Source organism: Schistocerca serialis, chromosome 6 (genome assembly GCF_023864345.2).
Source record: "Schistocerca serialis cubense isolate TAMUIC-IGC-003099 chromosome 6, iqSchSeri2.2, whole genome shotgun sequence".
NCBI classification, from domain to species: Eukaryota; Metazoa; Arthropoda; class Insecta; order Orthoptera; family Acrididae; genus Schistocerca; species Schistocerca serialis.
The window spans coordinates 107,197,096-107,218,196 of record NC_064643.1 but is presented as its reverse complement, the minus strand read 5'-3'; the positions used below and the strand labels follow the sequence as shown (position 1 = coordinate 107,218,196).

General features: G+C 40.7%; 2 protein-coding genes across 2 annotated transcripts in view; both read left to right on the top strand.

Annotated features, from left to right (window-relative positions):
- LOC126483862 (lysozyme-like) overlaps nt 1–13,282 on the top strand; it is a 42,393-nt gene extending 29,111 nt beyond the window's left edge. The window contains exons 4-5 of the mRNA XM_050107085.1: nt 6,148–6,214; nt 12,078–13,282. Of these exons, the coding sequence (XP_049963042.1) occupies nt 6,148–6,214; nt 12,078–12,211 (201 nt within the window). The 3' untranslated portion in view covers nt 12,212–13,282. The remainder of the gene's footprint in view (nt 1–6,147; nt 6,215–12,077) is intronic.
- LOC126483863 (lysozyme-like) overlaps nt 1–21,101 on the top strand; it is a 287,279-nt gene that overhangs the window by 28,921 nt on the left and 237,257 nt on the right. The window lies entirely within an intron of this gene.

Below are 21,101 nucleotides of genomic sequence, written 5' to 3'. Positions count from 1 at the left end.
TGATGACAGCCAAAACAGTTGCAGGAAGATTTATTAAAATTCTTGACCAAGGTTTCGGAATGTATAAATGTACCTTCATCAGAAGTAAAATATCTAAAATTACATCTTGCAATGGAGATTAATAAAACAATTGTGCCAATGGCGTCGTCAGCAGTTAAGACAACATCTCCATTTATACAACGTGATTATGGACACAGGGTCAATTTGAACACAGTTAAGCACAAACCTTTGACACAATTGTTTTATTGATCTCCACTGAATGATGTGATTTTAGATATTTTACTTCTGATGAAGGTATATTTATATATACCGAAACCTTGGTCAAAATTTTAATAAATCTTTATCCTGCAACTGTTTTGGCTATCATCATTTACCGCCAAACTCAAAACAATTTCTGCCTGACCCATTCTGCAAAAAAAAAAAAAAAAAAAAAAAAAAAAAAAAAAAAAAAAAAAAGAGGTCGTAAAATTAAAAAAATGATAAGAAAAAATCTGGCCCCCAGCCACCACTCCCCCACCCGCCAATAAAGAAATCTGGTTCTGACATGGGTACAACAGATTAGCATTGATAGGAATCGGTAATGAGTGTTTAGATGCAGCTATGCCTGTAAATTGTAGTACATTATAAGAACAATCATTTTAAAATAGTAGGTTCCTACAAATCTATGACATTATTGAAGAATAGTTCTATGTGTTTATTAGTACAGACAGACTGATGAAACTGATTTTTTTTCAGTAAGCAGGTATTTTCGTTTGATGCAGTATGAAGTACAATAACGTAACAGCCCACAGATCGCTAAGTTCCATAGCCACCCGAAAACGCAACTGAGGCACTGGGAACCACAATGGCCCAAAGCACAGGAACAAAGTTTTGAGAAAAAGTTTCCAAAAATCGAACTTGAAGGCAAACCACCAGTCTCATGAGTTTGGCTTGTTTTTTAACATGTCTCAGTATCGTTATTCCTTACAAAAATAATGTTCCCACTTTGTCATGTAATTTTAATTAATATTTAGAATTACTATTATTAATGTTAATTCAAAAAACTGTTATATACAGCCAGTGGAAACAGTATCTTTTTGACTGTTGTGTACGTTGTAATTAAAGCGAAACTATAATTGGACCATAAAGAAAAGATAATAAATGCACCACTTCATGGTCCTCGTTATTATTTTCATCAAGCACGTTCTCTGGTGTGAGGTTGAGATAAAACTGTCTTCACTTCGGGCATGAAATCTAGTAGTTCTGTTAGCTCTACGTGTTTCAATTTTGATCTAATAGCTTTATGTCTTTGTTTTTCAAGGTTGATATTTGCCTTCCAGTTGTTTATTTTGGAACTAGATTTAGAAAGACATGTAGAGACTAGGGGGAAATGAGAAATTGTGGTCTCCCTCGACGTGATTTGACGAAAATGGTGGCCACCCGCGACTCCAATGAAGAGTAGGTTACTTTAAACAACAGTCCATGGCAATCTGTTGGAAACTTCATTGTCAAACATCAGAAATGCACATTATCATGAGCATCTACTTTTGGTTTGATAGTGAGGGCTTGTAATACCCTTAAAGGTCCTGAAATCCTCGTCGCCAATTTTGCATACCAGAATGCTGAGAGCATATAATCTTAGGTGTCAAGAGCTTCTGCCTTTTATATGAACAAATGGATGTCATTGTAGCTAGTAAGTATTCCTACTGCAATGAAAATTTGTGCTTTGGCCCATAAGGAAGTGAATATGAGAAAAGTCAGTGAGGCAGATTTTCGCAAATTTTTATAATACACAGTGTAGGGGTACAGAAGAGATACAGCTGGTTCACCATAAGATCAACAGATGTTATGAACATGCATGCCTGCTTGAATCTCAAAATCGACGAGAGTGTTCTTAGGCCCTTATGGATTTCAGTGCCTCAGTTACAGTATTCAAGGGCAAAGTGAGAACACATCCCACGTACAACGTACCACAGACGTAACAATACATTTTACGAAGAAGAAACAATTTCATGTTCCCGATGGATAGTGGCCTTTTAATATTTGTACACGAAATACGCCTACATATTTTGGTATAGTATTTCCGATGTTTATGAATCAAAATTGCAGCAACTAACTTAGTAACCACGTTATGCCCTCGGATCCATTTTTAAGACCATCTTGAATCTGTTGAATTTACAGAGAAACTCACTTGTTTATCTGGAACGATTCCACAAATGATTGATGTTTGTCTCAGTAAAAAGAAAAGAGAGACAGGTTTGGTTATTTTTGCGAATCATGAGCGGCTGGCGCTATTTAGCGTGACTATTAAATAACTAATGAAATAGCTGTAGGGATTATGAAAATGCCCAAGTGCGAGTAGGATTTGCGCATTGAGGGTTTCATAGCAACTTCATTATACACTCCTGGAAATTGAAATAAGAACACCGTGAATTCATTGTCCCAGGAAGGGGAAACTTTATTGACACATTCCTAGGGTCAGATACATCACATGATCACACTGACAGAACCACAGGCACATAGACACAGGCAACAGAGCATGCACAATGTCGGCACTAGTACAGTGTATATCCACCTTTCTCAGCAATGCAGGCTGCTATTCTCCCATGGAGACGATCGTAGAGATGCTGGATGTAGTCCTGTGGAACGGCTTGCCATGCCATTTCCACCTGGCGCCTCAGTTGGACCAGCGTTCGTGCTGGACGTGCAGACCGCGTGAGACGACGCTTCATCCAGTCCCAAACATGCTCAATGGGGGACAGATCCGGAGATCTTGCTGGCCAGGGTAGTTGACTTACACCTTCTAGAGCACGTTGGGTGGCACGGAATACATGCGGACGTGCATTGTCCTGTTGGAACAGCAAGTTCCCTTGCCGGTCTAGGAATGGTAGAACGATGCGTTCGATGACGGTTTGGATGTACCGTGCACTATTCAGTGTCCCCTCGACGATCACCAGTGGTGTACGGCCAGTGTAGGAGATCGCTCCCCACACCATGATGCCGGGTGTTGGCCCTGTGTGCCTCGGTCGTATGCAGTCCTGATTGTGGCGCTCACCTGCACGGCGCCAAACACGCATACGACCATCATTGGCACCAAGCCAGAAGCGACTCTCATCGCTGAAGACGACACGTCTCCATTCGTTCCTCCATTCACACCTGTCGCGACACCACTGGAGGCGGGCTGCACGATGTTGGGGCGTGAGCGGAAGACGGCCTAACGGTGTGCGGGACCGTAGCCCAGCTTCATGGAGACGGTTGCGAATGGTCCTCGCCGATACCCCAGGAGCAACAGTGTCCCTAATTTGCTGGGAAGTGGCGGTGCGGTCCCCTACGGCACTGCGTAGGATCCTACGGTCTTGGCGTGCATCCGTGCGTCGCTGCGGTCCGGTCCCAGGTCGACGGGCACGTGCACCTTCCGCCGACCACTGGCGACAACATTGATGTACTGTGGAGACCTCACGCCCCACGTGTTGAGCAATTCGGCGGTACGTCCACCCGGCCTCCCGCATGCCCACTATACGCCCTCGCTCAAAGTCCGTCAACTGCACATACGGTTCACGTCCACGCTGTCGCGGCGTGCTACCAGTGTTAAAGACTGCGATGGAGCTCCGTATGCCACGGCAAACTGGCTGACACTGACGGCGGCGGTGCACAAATGCTGCGCAGCTAGCGCCATTCGACGGCCAACACCGCGGTTCCTGGTGTGTCCGCTGTGCCGTGCTTTGATCATTGGTTGTACAGCCCTCTCGCAGTGTCCGGAGCAAGTATGGTGGGTCTGACACACCGGTGTCAATGTGTTCTTTTTACCATTTCCAGGAGTGTATTTATAGATAACTCATACACCCCGTGAATCAAGGATTTTTGCGTGTCATCGATATCGACACTGGAAAGATGTTGGCCCGGGGAATTTAAATACCATATCAAAATCTCTGCAGTAGTACCTGAGACTAGCCCAGATACACAAAAAGAAGCGTACAGGGGAATCCAGTTTATATACTGAGAGACAAGAGGTTTAATAAAATATTTTTATTTACTTACTAAAACAGGCTACAATTTACATCTTATGTTTCTACGCCATAAATTTTTCTATCATGTTTTTCACGGATGATTAACGCAATGTAAGTTCTAAACTCTAAAAGATATTTTTATGCGATGGATGGGCAGTCGCTTGAAGGTAGAAGGCTCATGAGCTCCGAAAAGGATAATGAAGGAATGACAACCTACAATTTTAGGAGTTTTCCCCATACTTTTACTGTGAACCCTTGCTTCCTGCCAAATTTCATGATTCTAAGTCAATGGGAAGTGCCCCACATGTTTTGATGAGTGAGATGGTATCAAAATATGTGATATAAGTGGTCGTATGGTTTAATTCCATTGACTTAGAAGCTTAAGTTTTTTACACCGTCAATGGACCATAGATATTGGTATGTGCCATAAATTGCATTGACTTAGAAGCTTAAATCTTTTACACCGTCAACGGACAGTAGAACTTGGTATGTGCCATAAATTTTAACTAATAAGTTTACCATTCCTAAGAAAAAGGGGTCTTAACAGAAGGACAGACGGATAAAAAATGACAGAAAATATTTTGCGTGACATATCTAGAAATAAAAAATTTCCTGGTTTTTTTCATTTACTGGTACTACAAAACCTACATTCTTGCCAGCCAGATGCCTGATTTTAGGTCAAAGGGAAGGACCAGACAGTTTCTTATGAGTTTGCAAGTATCAAAATATTTGACATAAATAGCCGGCAGAGACTGCATGGACTTAGGAGCTTAACTATTTTACGCAGCCAAGAGACCGTAGAACTTAATACGTGACAGAATTTTCTATGTAATTTGACTAGCGTTCCTGAGAAAAAGGGTTCTTAACTGTCAGAAAGACAGGCAGACAGACACACGGACAACAAAGCCATCCTACAAGGGTTCCGTTTTTCCCAATTGAGGTTCGGAACTCTAAAAAGTCACTATTTATTGACATCGGAGGGAACGGTGTCGGAAAATAACAAAGATGTAGACCATAGTTTGTTATCCCGTTAAAATTGTGCAACCAGGAGCTCGTCCTATAATGTTATGTTATTAGGAGAGTATCTATGGTCAGCTCTCTCACCACACACACACACACACGCACACACACACACACACACACACACACACACACACACACGTTTGAAGCAGAGGTTTAGACGGGATGATGGCTAGGATTCTGGCCATTGAAAGCACAGCCATCTCAATTTTCCTGGCCCAAAGTTTCACCGTATCATGACTATTAGATAGGTACACTTTTTATGCAGAATGTAAGGAGAAATCATTAAACAGAAAAATTTCAGGTTTCGTTTCAACAGTTATTCGAAAAGTTTGCCTTAGAAGTGTTGATGTTGTTAGCAAAGTCGTGCTCTCTTTCTCCATTCATGCAGCGATAACTGGGCTGGCAGTCGCTGGAAGCTAGAAGGCTTTTGAGCTCCGGAAAGGATAATGAAGGAATGACAACCTACAAGAGGTAGAAAAAGGGGTCGTGCTAGGAAGAGTGCACTGTCGGGTCAGTACAGGAGACAGGCGACATCTGTGTGAGGTGCGCCAAAGTCACTGTATGCACACAGACTTCAGCTGTGGAACCGCCGTTTGTGTAGTCTACCATGGTAATGACGTAATGGTGGAGGTAGGAGGAAAAGTACTACGACGCAGAGCACGATACGATCCCAACTGCTTGTCAAGAAACGCAAAACTATAGAAAAATTCCAGCACACACTACTCTCTTCAGAAACGTCCTAGATCAACATATTAATCTGGCGCGAAACTAGTATATGAATAATTACTAGAATCATATTATCAACACAGTATACTGAATTCCAGAGTAACTGGAAATGTCTTTAGCTTGTCAGCCACAAACTGACATCACGTACAGCAGCAGAAATAGAATTACTGCACCTATTGACTTAGCCAAGTACAAATGCTAAATTGTGATTGTAATAAGGATCCTCTACAACACTAGGGGTAGTCAATAATGCAGTCAAGTATCTGCAATAATTACGATTTATTACTCCCAGGTGGATGGCGATGATACATTTATTTCTCGTATGTGTTCTTTGTTTCTTAACTATGTCAAACGTTCTTTACAGGAGTACTACTCATTATTCTGAAATGTGGAACTTTCGTTTTGTTCACAGATCAACAACCGCTATTGGTGCGACAGTTGGAATGGTACTGAAGGATCCTGTCACGTTGCTTGCAAAGGTAAAGACTTACGCCTCTGTATTCTGCATCTTCTGTCGAATCTCGAAGATTTGCCGTATGATAACGTTCTGCCACCCTAGCTGTCAGTGGATGGATTAAAACAGCTCTTTACTTTTTTTAGTACTGCGCATTTGCAAATGATTACGTACTGTTTCCCATCAAAATGGACATATTTTGGATAGTTCAAGCGCTTATCAAATCATATAATGTTAAAAGGTGGAGAGTTGGCCACAATTACACAGGATATGAAGTCTTTCTTGAAAAGTAGTGATGCAGGATACCTCTTAGAGTTAAGAGATATGCAGACCAAAGCTAATATCCAGTTTTACTCAATGCCTTTCGATACGTGTAGCCAGCTGTCTGCACACAGAGGATGGCACTATGCCGGCTGGACAACAGTCGTTAGGTTGGAGCAGCCTCCATGCTATGCGCTACTGGTCTACAGGTTCCTATGAGGGAAGCTACCGACATGTTTATGAGATGACTTGTGCCTGCCCCAGTGTCGAGAACAGACAGTACCACTGCTGATGCAAGAACAACTCAACTTTCTGAGCCGCACTTCTCCCATTTTCTAGGCGCTACAGTCTGGAACCGCGCGACCGCTACGGTCGTAGGTTCGAATCCTGCCTCGGGCATGGATGTGTGTGATGTCCTTAGGTTAGTTAGGTTTCAGTAGTTCTAAGTTCTAGGGGACTGATGACCTCAGCAGTCAAGTCCCATAGTGCTCAGAGCCATTTGAACCATTTTTTCTTCCATTTTCCTCTGCTGACTATACAGGCCACGTTGTTGTGGTTCTCAGTCCTAAGACTGGCTTAATTCAGCCTTCCACGGTAACCTAAACTGCGCAAGGATTTTCATCTCTGAATAACTGCTACAACTTACATCCATCTGAACCTGCTTACTATTTCCAAGTTTAGGTCTCTGTCTCCATTCCTCCCTCTCTCCAACCCCCAACAGAAGAAACTTCCTTCTATTGCCAATTCGACGTATCCTTGATGCCTTTGGATGTGTCCTGTCAACCATCCTTTCTTTTGGTCAAACTGAGCCATAAATTTCTTTTCCCACAATTAGATTCAGTACCGCCCCTATTAATGACTCGCTCTGTTCATCTAATTTAAGCAGTCTTCTGTAACACTGCATTTCAAAGGATTCTATACTCATTTTTCTGTGCTTTACATCGTCCGTTCCTCACTTTCGGACAAGGCTGCACTCAAGACAAACACCTTCAGAAAAGAGTTCGTAACACTTCAATTTATATTAGATATTAACAAACTCCTCTTCTGCAGAAGTGCCTTTCTTCCTACCGCCAGTCTGCATTTTATAGGCTCTCTACGTTTTCGATCATCAGTTCTTTTACTGCCAAAATAGCAGAATGTTTATCTGTTCCTTTTAGTGTCTGAGTTTCTAATCTAATTACCACAGCATCGCGAGAATTCATTCTGCTACATTCCACAGGCCTTTTTTTTATTTTGGCTATTCATCACGTAACCTCTTTAAAACACACTATCCATTCCGTTCAACTATTCTCTATTTCTTGTCTCTGAACAGTAATTCCTTTCCCAAATTTATCCTTGGTTTCCTTCACTGGTTGCTCAATGTACATATTGAGTAACATCGGGATAGGCTACAAACGAGTCTCACTCCCTTCCCAACAACTGCTTCTCCTTAATGCCATTCGACTTTTATATGATGCGCGTTCAGTAAGTAATGCAACAAATTTTTTTCCTGAAAGCAGGTTTGTTAGTTTTATTCAGGATTCCAATGCAGCATATTATTCCGCGCTCTTTTGACTACAAAACCCTATTTCTCAGCATAATATCCGTTCAATGCGACGGCATTACGCCACATTACTTGGGGGGCCTATGTGACCCCCATGGTGCCATTCTACTGGTCGACGGCGCAGCCAACGTCTTGCTGGATCAATAACCTCCCCATCGTCCATGTACTGTGTCCCACGATGTGTATGTGGGCCAAACAGACGAAATTCTGAAGGTGCGAGATCCGGGCTATAGGGTGGATGAGGAAGAACAGTCCAGTGAAGTTCTGTGAGTTTCTCCCGAGTGCGCAGACTTGGGAGATGCCTTGCGTTGCCATGGAGAAGGAGGGGTTGGTTTGCATTATTGTGCCGACTAACACGCTGAACTCCTTTCTTCAATTTGCTGAGCGTAACGCAATACACGTCTGAGTTGATCGTTGCACCATATGGAGGACATCAAACAGTATAACCTCTTCAAAATCCGGTTGAGGGTGCGGCTTTGAACCTCTTCTTCAGAGGATATTGCCGTTTTGTTTCCGGTTCGAAGTGATGAACCCTTGTTTCATTACCTGTGCCGACGTTCGACAAAAAATTGTCACAGTTAGCCTCGTAATACGCAAACAATTCCGCACAGAGTGTCCTTCGTTTCTCTTTATGGGCTTCTCTAAGACGACGACGAATCCAGTGAGCACACACCTTTGTTAGGCCAACTGGTGGACTAGGGTGTGAGCACGACCAACAAGGACGTCCAGTTGTGCACCGAGGTCCAGTTTCTGAGCAAACGTTTCAAAGAGAATTACATACAATGGAGATTTGGACTTGGGTACCTCACAAAAAGCAGTTTCTCACAGGGGTGATTAAAGCTCCATGTCCTCAATGGACTAGACAGCACAAAAACTAGACAGTAGCTAACTAATCCATTGAATCCATTGAATAATAAAGATATAACAAGTTTCAAGACCTTAATGTAAATAACAATCAGTACGTGAATATCTGCAATGCCCTGGTTTTCCACCAAAAGAAACGCAATGACACCTCTCTGCCAGGAGCTTCGTTGCAGACGCCATTTCCAAGGCTACGTAAGGCGCCGCCACATATTGGAACTTCATGAAACAACAACAAATTACGCTTTTCTTCAACCGTAATTGGCCGATCAAAAATACAAAAAAGTTTTGAATTACGTATTGAACGTCCATCGTAAATGGTGTCCGGTTTCTGTAAAAGACGAAGATAACCTTTCGCTCTCTATATTTTATTCTTGATATAGTCAGAATACCAGAGTGTATTCCAGCTAACACTGTTTAGATTAGAGATTAGATTAGATTAGTACTTGTTCCATAGATCATGAATACGACACTTCGAAATGATGTGGAACGTATCAGGTTAATAAAAGGTGTCCACACAAGATATTACATTAGACAAAATATTACATGACACTCAAAATTTTTAATTTTTTTTTGTGGGTTTGGTAAATTGCCCACTTACTATATCCAAAAATCCATCTAATGAGTAGGAGTCGCCATTAAGAAATTTGTTTAATTTCCCTTTAAATGCTATATCGCTATCTGTCAGACTTTTGATGCTATTAGGTAAGTGACCAAAGACTCTTGTGGGAGCATAATTTACCCCCTTCTGAGCCAAAGTTAGATTTAACCTTGAGTAGTGAAGCTCTTCCTTTCTCCTAATGTTGTTGCCGTGTACACTGCTATTACTATTGAATTCGTTCTGATTGTTAATAACAAATTTCATAAGTGAATATATATATATATATATATATATATATATATATATATATATATATATATATATATATATATATTCTGAGGTTACAGTGAAGATCTCTAGCTCTTTAAATAAGTGTCTGCAGGATGATCTTGGATGAGCTCCAGAATTATTGCGATTACTTGCTTTTGTGCAATGAACACTCTTTTACTCAATGATGAGTTACTCCAGAATATAATCTCATACGAAAGCAGGGAATGAAAATTGGCGTGGTAAGCTAATTTACTGAGATGTATATCGCCAAAATTTGCAACGACTCTAATAGCATAAGTAGCTGAACTCAAACGTTTCAGCAGATCCTCAGTGTGTTTTTCTCCTGTTCAACCCATCATCAATGCATACACCTAGAAATTTTGAATATTCTACCGTAGCTACCGATTTCTGATCGAAGTCTATATTTATTAATGGGGTCATTCCATTTACTGGGTGGAACTCTGTATATACTGTGTTTTGTCAAAGAGCCCATTTGCAGAGAACCACTTGGTGATTTTCTGAAAAACATCGTTTACAATTTCACCAGTTATTTCTTGTCTGTCGGGTGTGATAGCTATACCGGTATCATCGGCAAAAAGTACCAGCTTTGCATCTTCGTGAATATAGAATGGCAAGTCATTAATATACACTCCTGGAAATTGAAATAAGAACACCGTGAATTCATTGTCCCAGGAAGGGGAAACTTTATTGCCACATTCCTGGGGTCAGATACATCACATGATCACACTGACAGAACCACAGGCACATAGACACAGGCAACAGAGCATGCACAATGTCGGCACTAGTACAGTGTATATCCACCTTTCTCAGCAATGCAGGCTGCTATTCTCCCATGGAGACGATCGTAGAGATGCTGGATGTAGTCCTGTGGAACGGCTTGCCATGCCATTTCCACCTGGCGCCTCAGTTGGACCAGCGTTCGTGCTGGACGTGCAGACCGCGTGAGACGACGCTTCATCCAGTCCCAAACATGCTCAAGGGGGGACAGATCCGGAGATCTTGCTGGCCAGGGTAGTTGACTTACACCTTCTAGAGCACGTTGGGTGGCACGGGATACATGCGGACGTGCATTGTCCTGTTGGAACAGCAAGTTCCCTTGCCGGTCTAGGAATGGTAGAACGATGGGTTCGATGACGGTTTGGATGTACCGTGCACTATTCAGTGTCCCCTCGACGATCACCAGTGGTGTACGGCCAGTGTAGGAGATCGCTCCCCACACCATGATGCCGGGTGTTGGCCCTGTGTGCCTCGGTCGTATGCAGTCCTGATTGTGGCGCTCACCTGCACGGCGCCAAACACGCATACGACCATCATTGGCACCAAGGCAGAAGCGACTCTCATCGCTGAAGACGACACGTCTCCATTCGTCCCCCCATTCACGCCTGTCGCGACACCACTGGAGGCGGGCTGCACGATGTTGGGGCGTGAGCGGAAGACGGCCTAACGGTGTGCGGGACCGTAGCCCAGCTTCATGGAGACGGTTGCGAATGGTCCTCGCCGATACCCCAGGGGCAACAGCGTCCCTAATTTGCTGGGAAGTGGCGGTGCGGTCCCCTACGGCACTGCGTAGGATCCTACGGTCTCGGCGTGGATCCGTGCGTCGCTGCGGTCCGGTCCCAGGTCGACGGGCACGTGCACCTTCCGCCGACCACTGGCGACAACATCGATGTACTGTGGAGACCTCACGCCCCACGTGTTGAGCAATTCGGCGGTACGTCCACCCGGCCTCCCGCATGCCCACTATACGCCCTCGCTCAAAGTCCGTCAACTGCACATACGGTTCACATCCACGCTGTCGCGGCATGCTACCAGTGTTAAAGATTGCGATGGAGCTCCGTATGCCACGGCAGACTGGCTGACACTGACGGCGGCGGTGCACAAATGCTGCGCAGCTAGCGTCATTCGACGGCCAACACCGCGGTTCCTGGTGTGTCCGCTGTGCCGTGCGTGTGATCATTGCTTGTACAGCCCTCTCGCAGTGTCCGGAGCAAGTATGGTGGGTCTGACACACCGGTGTCAATGTGTTCTTTTTTCCATTTCCAGGAGTGAATATTAAGAACAGCAGAGAACCCAAGACCGAACCTTGCGGCACCCCATTCTTGATTGTTCCCCAGTTTGAGAAATCGCCTGTTTTTTGCATATTATGTGAACTGTTTATTTCAACTTTCTGCACTCTTCCAGTTAGGTATGATTTAAATCTACAAACGCCACAAACGTAGGTTTGCCTTTCTTTAAGCCGACTTCCAAAGTGAGTCACAGGGTCAGTATTGCCTCACACGTTGCCATATTTCTTGATGTCACGTTTAATAACCAATCTCGCTGTGCCCGCAGACCTGCTGGACGACGACATCGCCGACGACTGCGAGTGCGCGCACCTCATCTACTCGCGGCAGGGCTTCAACGCGTGGCACGGATGGACCAAGCGCTGCAAGGACAAACCTCTGCCAGACCTCTCACACTGCTGAGTCGCGGCAGTCACCCAGCCAGCCACTGGGGGAAATTACTACAAACCGGTCCCGTGCAGGACTGCGAGAAAAAAAGTTAAAAAAAAAAAAAAGGACGCGCACTTTCGTCGCGGCAGTCAGTGGCACGGCATTCGAGCGATGAATGTGCGGACACTTTAGACCTTGCCGTATTGTATTTTATGTACCTGTACGTTACCTCATCCACTGAAGAGTTCCTGATTACTGATCCACGTATAAACTTTTAGGACACACGGGCACTTGTGCTTCTTCCTGTCAAACCAGCGTTACTACTACGACCTTAAAGATACAGTGAAGACGCTGAAAAATGTATACAGTCTCTCAGAGAAGTTTCAGTATACCTTCTGTAGAGCAACTACACTTAGAAATCCTGTAAAGAAGATTACTGCAACAACACATTTATCATATAAATTCCCATGGTTTAGGTACATCGTGCTGTGTCACTATTATTAGAAATCATATATAAAAACTCAACGGCTGCTTAAGACGACTAATTCGGCGAATAAGAAACAGAACACACAGTAGATGTCAAAATTGCTGTGAGTTATATAAACGATCAAAAGTATCGGTCTGGGGATGAGCAGTGATTCAAAGACCGTGCACTTAATATGCAATACATTAATGCAGCTGGTATATCGTACTTACTGTATAAATGCACGTCTTACCTTATTTCCATCATCTTCCTCTTCGTTACTGGAGTTATGTCGCAGCTGAAGATTGTAAAAAAAGAAAACCGTAGCTACCCTTCATACTCGTATATATCCTAATCGAATCTCACATGTTGGGATTTGAAAAATGTAAGTTACACGAAAATGATAATGCTAGAAATTAACACAACAAAATCCTGTTTGAGAGGAAGTAGCATGGTGCTCAAGATGAATGATGTATGTATTGGAGTTAAGAGGTAGTTTATTTTTTATATGTATAGCAACTTACAATACCATGACATTCCGGAGCTATGAATTTCACGTTTTATGGACGCAGCTGTTTTGCATGTGTCATATTCATGGATTTATTTATTGTATAACCATATTTCAATAATTTTGTTCAATAAACGCTATATTGTAAAAATTGTTGTAACTAATTTCTAAAAAGTCTTAAACGTCTTTTGTGGATCGTTGTAAAGCCATTACGACGTTTTGTTTCAGATAATTTTAAAACTGGGGCAACCGCAGCAAAATAGTTATACATGATTGCTTGACAATTCATACGGTGAACAGTTTTTTAAACACAGATTTTAAAAATGTGAAAATGAAACTGAATGAAATCTCCAATGGTCCGCTATAGCTGTATTTCTCCAAGTCACTTGTAAACTCTCACAAACAAATACAGCTATAGCGGAGCACTGGACATTTCATTCAGTTTCATTTCAATAGTTTTAACACGTGTATTTAAAAACTGTCCACTGTACGAATTGTCAAGAAATCACGTTTTGTTACATTTGTTCAAATGGCCAGTAGAGAGACGTGCACCTTCCGCTAAAGCATGGATGTATAGTACATTTTATATATGGAGTTTTAATGAGTCTTAACACACCGAAAAGCATTTTCTAATTTTTTGCTACTCACTATGAGTCGCGTGAATATGAATTTCATTTTCAGTTCTTCAGATGGGTCCTTAGATTGGCAAATGAACTTCGTATAAAATTTATTTACTACCATAGATTTATAGTTGACTGATGTCATGCTCCCTTTTGACGACACATGTAACTTAATGCAATTGCAGCTTAAGAGTACATCACTATTTTCACGGTGCAAACAGAAGTTAATAAATCTACTATTTTCTTAGACATTAAGATAAACATTCATGGCAAACGTAATTTCGCGATCTTCCGCAAAGAAACCACCAGTGACTTCTTACCCCTTATGATCTGACGGGGCTTCTGAGGCGACCTTTTTTTTTTTTTAAATATATATATATATATATATATATATATATATATATATATTCTCTTTCGTTAGGAGTGAGGCAGGTCTCCTTACCCTCGTTTATTCTTAGGTTGGTACTTTCCTAAGATATCCTAGTCTGTCCCGTCTGTGACTCCAGAGCGGTTTGAATCTCAGCACTTGCAGTCCTTAACACGGGGGTGAAGCTCATATAGGGACTTCGGGTAACACGCTTCGCTGATATCCCACTCTAAGTACTGCACGTTTATCAATTCAACATCTCGGTTTCTAGCTGGGCGATTTAAAGTCGTCCATATTGGTTTTTGTTTCGTTCATGACTACGAACTAATGCGTGTATTTCGCTTGCCACTGCATCATAAATACGTTGCTTGTATTCTGCTTGATTTTCAACCATATACTTAGTGGAGTGAATGATGCCATTTTTTATTTCATATATAACTGAATCTGGTTTCGTCAGACGCCGTTCTGTGACATTTATTCTTGCCTACTTACCCATGTGTGAGCTGCTCGATTTAGAAGCATTAGAAGTGTAGTACATTGTTCCTATTCTACTTATTTTAGTTCGGGTAAGTTTTTCATAAGCAGCTATTGACAGTATTGATATTCAACTACATTGCCTCGTGTCGTGGAAATAGTGTGTTTTTCTGCTTTGCAAGTTGTCGCTTCTTGTAACTGAGTATGCTTTGTAGTATTAGTGACGGAGTATGTAGTTACAGTGCCAGATACGATCAAACAGAAAAAATATTTTACATCGAAGTGCATATTTACACATAACATTGTGTGGTATAGCGTGAACGTACTTCCACCTCACTGAATGCTACTGTATTTTCTAGTTGACACGATGATGAAACCATGACGACGTGTATTATTTGCTTTCAAATTTTCGTTGGAGAGGGGAAATGGTAGTAGTAAATTGATTTTTGTCAAAATATATTGCTTTTAGTACCTGTTAATAACATGTGAACACACTATTTTGGTAATTACTGTTGTAGCTTTAGCATTTCCAAGGCAGAAGCCCTCATTCACCAAGACTACAAGGCGTTCTCTTTTGCAGGAAGCAACACGATTCAAACCAGAAACGCATTGGCCCTACTCATTCTATGACAGGATGTAATTTAGTTAAATAACAAGACCGTCAAAAGCTGTTTATTATGGGATTCTCCATTAAATACGAGAAAGAACGAAAAACGGATACTAACTAAAGTAAAAGAGAGAGGAGCGGTATACTAACAACGCATTTACATCGAGCAGATCACAGATGTATTCGTAGGCAGGAACAAATGTCCACAGAAAACTATGCGACAAAACAAGCTTCTTTTCTGTATGAAACAAAAACAAAATGAAATCATTTACTCCACCCAATATTATGGGTGCTTGCAAGAATAAAGCACAACACGGACAACATATTCACAATGCAACTGCAAGATTACAGTACATACAAGAAAATGTAATCAAGAATGCAATGCAGTGGAACCAGCTGCCATGTCATGTCATCAGATAACATTTTTCCTTTTTATCTGCGCAAAGGAGTACACGCTACTGTTTACAAGACGATTGATAATACTGAAATCGCTGCTGGGACCAAGGAGAAAAATAAAGTTCAGGTGAAAGGCACTGCTTCCCATGCTATCATTGATGGTCCTTGTATTTTTGCAGGTGGCATTTTGAATTTCTCCGTTATAAAGGATGATAAATTTAGTCATGGCACTGGATGGCTTATCGTGGCTATTGAGGGTATTGGTGGCCTCAAAAGTATTAATAACCGTGACGTCATTACTTACAGAACCTTTAATGTTGGTGGAGTTTTTAATAAGGAAATCAGTAGATCATATTTCTACTCGTTTCGGTTTCCACGCGCGCTTTATTGCTCGACTACGAGGCCAAGCCACACAGTGTAAATGAAAAATATCGCCATCTAAACGACATATTTAGAGTAAAAGTACGGAATCTCTCACCATATTTTCAAGTATTCTAAGTTCACTGCCAGGCCTGTAGGAGCGCTGCTATCTTTTTGTTTTCACATCTTAACAATGGCCCTGCACTGTTGACCTTTTGGTGTTCTGTGATCCTTTCGCTATTCAGTTGTGTGTAATGGGATGTGGGTAATTTTGTGCTTGGTTTTGGCTATTTACTGTGATAAATTAATTTTCAAATTTTTCCCCAATTCCGTAGTCTCTAGCTTCAAGATTTTGCATGACAGGCCATGGCAAGAAAATTGGAAGATAAGGAGATAATGCAGTTACTCTAGAAGTTTTCCAAATCTGATATTGATACATCAATTTAGGAAAGTGATGATTCTGAAACAAAATAATTTCTTGCATAATTTAAACTCATAAATTTACAGGCAAAACAAACAAAAAATGTCAGCAGAACATACGTTGTCTCCAACAAAATATTTCCTCTTATTCTCCAGAAGCTGAAGAAATTCAGTCTGAAAATGGCAGTGGATAACAAGAAATATCTCCCTATTATTTTCAGAACGAAAGAAGAAAGCAGAGTTTTTCACTTTCAAATGAAATTTGCACCAAAAATCCTGGAGCTCAAGACTATATTTTATTGCAAACCATGGAAAATGTAAGATTACTCTATTTACAATATAGAAACAAGAACACGGTCAAAATGTCCCCATAGTAAGATGCCAGTGAGAGAGAAAATCGTTTTTATGAGAATCAGTTATCATGAAGTAATATCTGTCATGACTGGACCATTATGACCTGACGAGATTCTGAAGTCTCTATTTTTTTTTAAAAAAAAAAAAAAGTGAAATAAAAGGCCAAAAATATATATCACTAGTTTTCTTTCTACTAAAGGAGTTTCAAATCTTTCACTATGACACAAAAAAAATTGAGAATTGACAACGACTAAGAATAAAAATTAGGTCATAAAGTGTAAGCTGGAAATTATAGCGTTCCCGTGAATAGGGGAATAGGGAAACAAAATTATCTTTAATTGAAGTTAAATTTGTATTTAAGATATGGGAGGGCAGAAACGTTACAATTAGCAGTCCCATGACGAAAGTAGGTAATTTGGCTTCAGTTACACACAGAACTGCTAAAAAGTAAAATGATTCCTCAACTGATCATCTTCATTGAAAGTTACAATGAGAACTCTGTATAATTTTTATCCAGCTATCCCTGCCAGGGCGTAAAGTATATCGTTAGTGGTATGTCAATAATTGATTACGCGCTAGAAATTGAAACTGCTGCCCTAAATTAACATTGGTTTAGAAAGAATCTAATTGTTATCCGCCGCATTAAAAGTAAATTTACTTTCATATCAAGATTTGTACTTTAAGAAGACTCGATTTGTGCCTGCTGGTATGTGATCGAATGTTCTAGTCAACTTAATGTTACCAAATCCTGACGAGCAACAAGGAGATTCTTGTTAACATCTGTCAGTAGGATACAGAGTCAAATCCCTTGAAAGAAAACGAGCTCTTATCTGAATTAATTATTGTTGAACTAACAAAATTCGCTAGTGGACGAAAGCAGTTGCTTACATGCCTGGTTCAAGATACCGAAGGGAAGAGAACAATAGTCGGTAGGAGGTCTTATCGTCGATTAAAGTTATTATAGAGTTCACTGATGCTAGATCAATCACATTATACGCTATACATATTTTTCGATATGCAATCGTATTGTTGTCTATCCTTAGATTTTCATAGAACTCATAGAATTCATGTTTCGGAAAAATGATAAATCTAATTATTAACAATGTCCAATACAGTATTCATAAACCATGACTTTGTAGAGAAATTTCTAAATTTATCTGAAGGTGTTACACATCCCTCTGAATGGCAGCGGCACGATCTTAGAGTTTTCGGTGCTGCCATTCACCTGTATCAGGCTGTATTATTGTGGTACAAGTTAAAATTTGATAGCTGCTTCATAATCACAGTGTGAAACACTAATTGAGTACACCTGTACACATACCATCACTTTTTTAGTGTTTCCGTAACACTTAGTATACTTTTACAAGGCGCAGTAACTCTAATTTCCGGGAATTTTGTTCAAAACCGTACACAAATATCGGTATAGTCCCTTACAACTGAATTAAAAGTCGTGTATATACATACTGCATGCATAACTGTAACTCAGTTTTATAAGCTAGTATCTTCATTATCCAAAATTATTTACAAAATATTCAATGGATTTATTGTGTGAGCTTGTTTCTATCTACAATCAGAAATTATGCATCGCCAATTATTAGATTACCTAGGATAAGTTTGTGCGTTTTTAAAAACCACTACATACAGAAATCAGAGAATTTTGGCCTGGTTTTACACAGTAATTATGCTTGTACTTTGTAACAATATTTTACAGTTTAGGCTTTTACCAATTAAGATAGGTAGACTTACATACTTTTTATAGAGCAATGAAGTTTCTTCTAGATATGATAGTACTAATTCCAGTCGTTACACATTCATCAATGTACCTTGGTAAAGATAAAGTCATGTTACTTTATCTCACTGGTCTGTTTTGATCAGAACTGTCTGAAATTCGATGTTAAATAATTTATTTTAATGACACAATTCGGCGAGACCACATTTACCACAGATGTTAAAAATTTTCGCTCAATGAATAGATCAAATTTAAATTACAGTAAAGGGTTGACAAAGCTTACGCTAAAATTCGAGTGATTTTAACGATCCTCTAATAATTTATGTTCAGATATATACAGTTATGAGTACATAATTAAGTTTAACAGTTTACATTTATCAGATAGGTTGCATTTGACGGAAGGCCTGTCAGGTAACCAGATGGAGCAGGTGGATGGTCAGAGTTGGGTGTCATGGGAACTGGCTTCAGAAGTCATGCATGGTAATGGCTCAGCAATCTGCCATACCATGGGTTATGATAGGTTTTCCATCTTGCTGATAGTTTATATTGTCACTGGCAGATTTGTCACTAGCCATCAGCCGTAGAGCACATGTAAGATTAAACATGGGCATTAATGTATATACAGCACTTTCGCAACAACATATTATTGTCTGAAATGGAGCATGTGCTATCACATTAAGTCATACAGACACAACACATGAAATCGTTAATTTATGTAATACCTCGCGTAATCTATGTTTTATATGGCGTCGCACACATAATTATTGCATTAACAAAAGTTCTTTGCATGTTAACATGCATGCTCATTACGACATGTACATAGGCCAGGTTTATACGACATATTGTGAGTCGGCTCCCAGTGGGCTGGCCATGAGGTTTGAATTATTCTTGCTGGCGCTCTCCAAAAACAGTCTGTCAACAATCACATTAACTTTGCTTTCCTTCGCCACCGTCCATCGCACTATGTGTCAAATGTTTAGCGCATCTTAATCACCACCATAGATAACACTCTCACTGACATGTCAGGACGAAAAATATCGTTCCAGCAATTCTCACATTAACACTAATAACTTTAACTCGTGTTTGACTAACAGTGTGTGTCCACTATTCATTTATTACTTTCTATTTGGCACGTTTACAGTGTCTCACGTCACTCACGTACTTACGACCAACAAGTAAGCAAACTCATACATATTAACAATATTTACATATTATTTCGCGCTACACATAGCGGTCAGTGCTTATTCATTTTTCTCCATTACATTTGCTTCACAAAGGACATTATTGATCATCAAACTCATCAGTTCAATCGGTACATTTTACACCAGGTATGATTTATGCAGTATTAATCACGAGATGTGCTGGCGGAAGGCAACGACAACTTCGTTTTGGTATCCGCCTGACAAGTTTTTATCCACAATGTCTACTTACAAACACAGCTGCCTACCATGAGCAAAGGCACTGCAGCATAATGTAATTCTTCTAATCACAATTGTGCTAAGCATGGACCATCGGTGTCCAAAAGGCTGTCCCCTCTGTCAATTTCAATTAGGGAAATAACAGCAAAGCTCTGCAGACAGCATTATATACATATATATATATATATAAGATGACGCACCTCTGCACATTGAATACAATTAAGCAGCTGCTGAAGGGCCATTTCGGAAATGCTAGAATTATCAGCCGCCAATTCCCTACAGCCTGGCCGTCCCGATCATCTGATCTTAATCCGTGTGACTTCTGGCTTGGGGGCTATCTGAAAGATGTTGTGTTCAGTGTTCCGACTGAAAACTTAGCTGCATAGAAGGCACGTATAGCGCAACACATTCTGAATATGACCCCGGAAACATTTCGATTAGTTGTGAAACATGCTGCTTCTCGATTTCAACTTGTTGCAGAAAACGGTGGACAGCATACTAAACATGTTTTGCGCCAATCACACGAAAATTAATAATCCGATTTGAATTTGATTCATATTTTATGCAGTTTTTAGCCTCAGGACAATTAAAAATCGGTATGATCGATGCTTTTTATGCAGTTTTTGGCCTCAGGACAATTAAAAACCGATTTTTCCTATCCAGTGATACGACCTTGCCGTGGTGGATGGGCTTACGTAACTAACAGTATCACACCTGTGCACTCATGCACACTAAGTAGTACAGTTTGTTTAACGTCAAACGTGTACCCTAGGCAATGTTGTATCATTCATTTGTCATTTGTAGTCGACCACTATTAAATTATGATCCTTAAAGCGCCATCTATTGCTACATTTTGTAACTATTTATTTTTCTTCTGTCATACGTTTTCCCCGTTCTCCGATAATATTTCGTTGCGACTTGACGTCATTCTGACCAGTTGTGTTATTTCTACAGCGGTTTGAAAGTTTAACTTTAATTAGAATTACCCTGTATATTTATTTCATCTCAGTAATATTACAGTGTTCTTCCCCTAAGTCTAACTTTTACTGACTACCTAAGAGTTAAGACCAAGCAAACACTACAAACTATTATTTCCTACTTTTCATCGAGCATTAATTTCTGCTACGTAGTTTAAATTATGGTTAAATCTATGACCTCGTTTTAAAAATACTATATACAGCGTCCAGTGAGGACCATGATTCCTCTC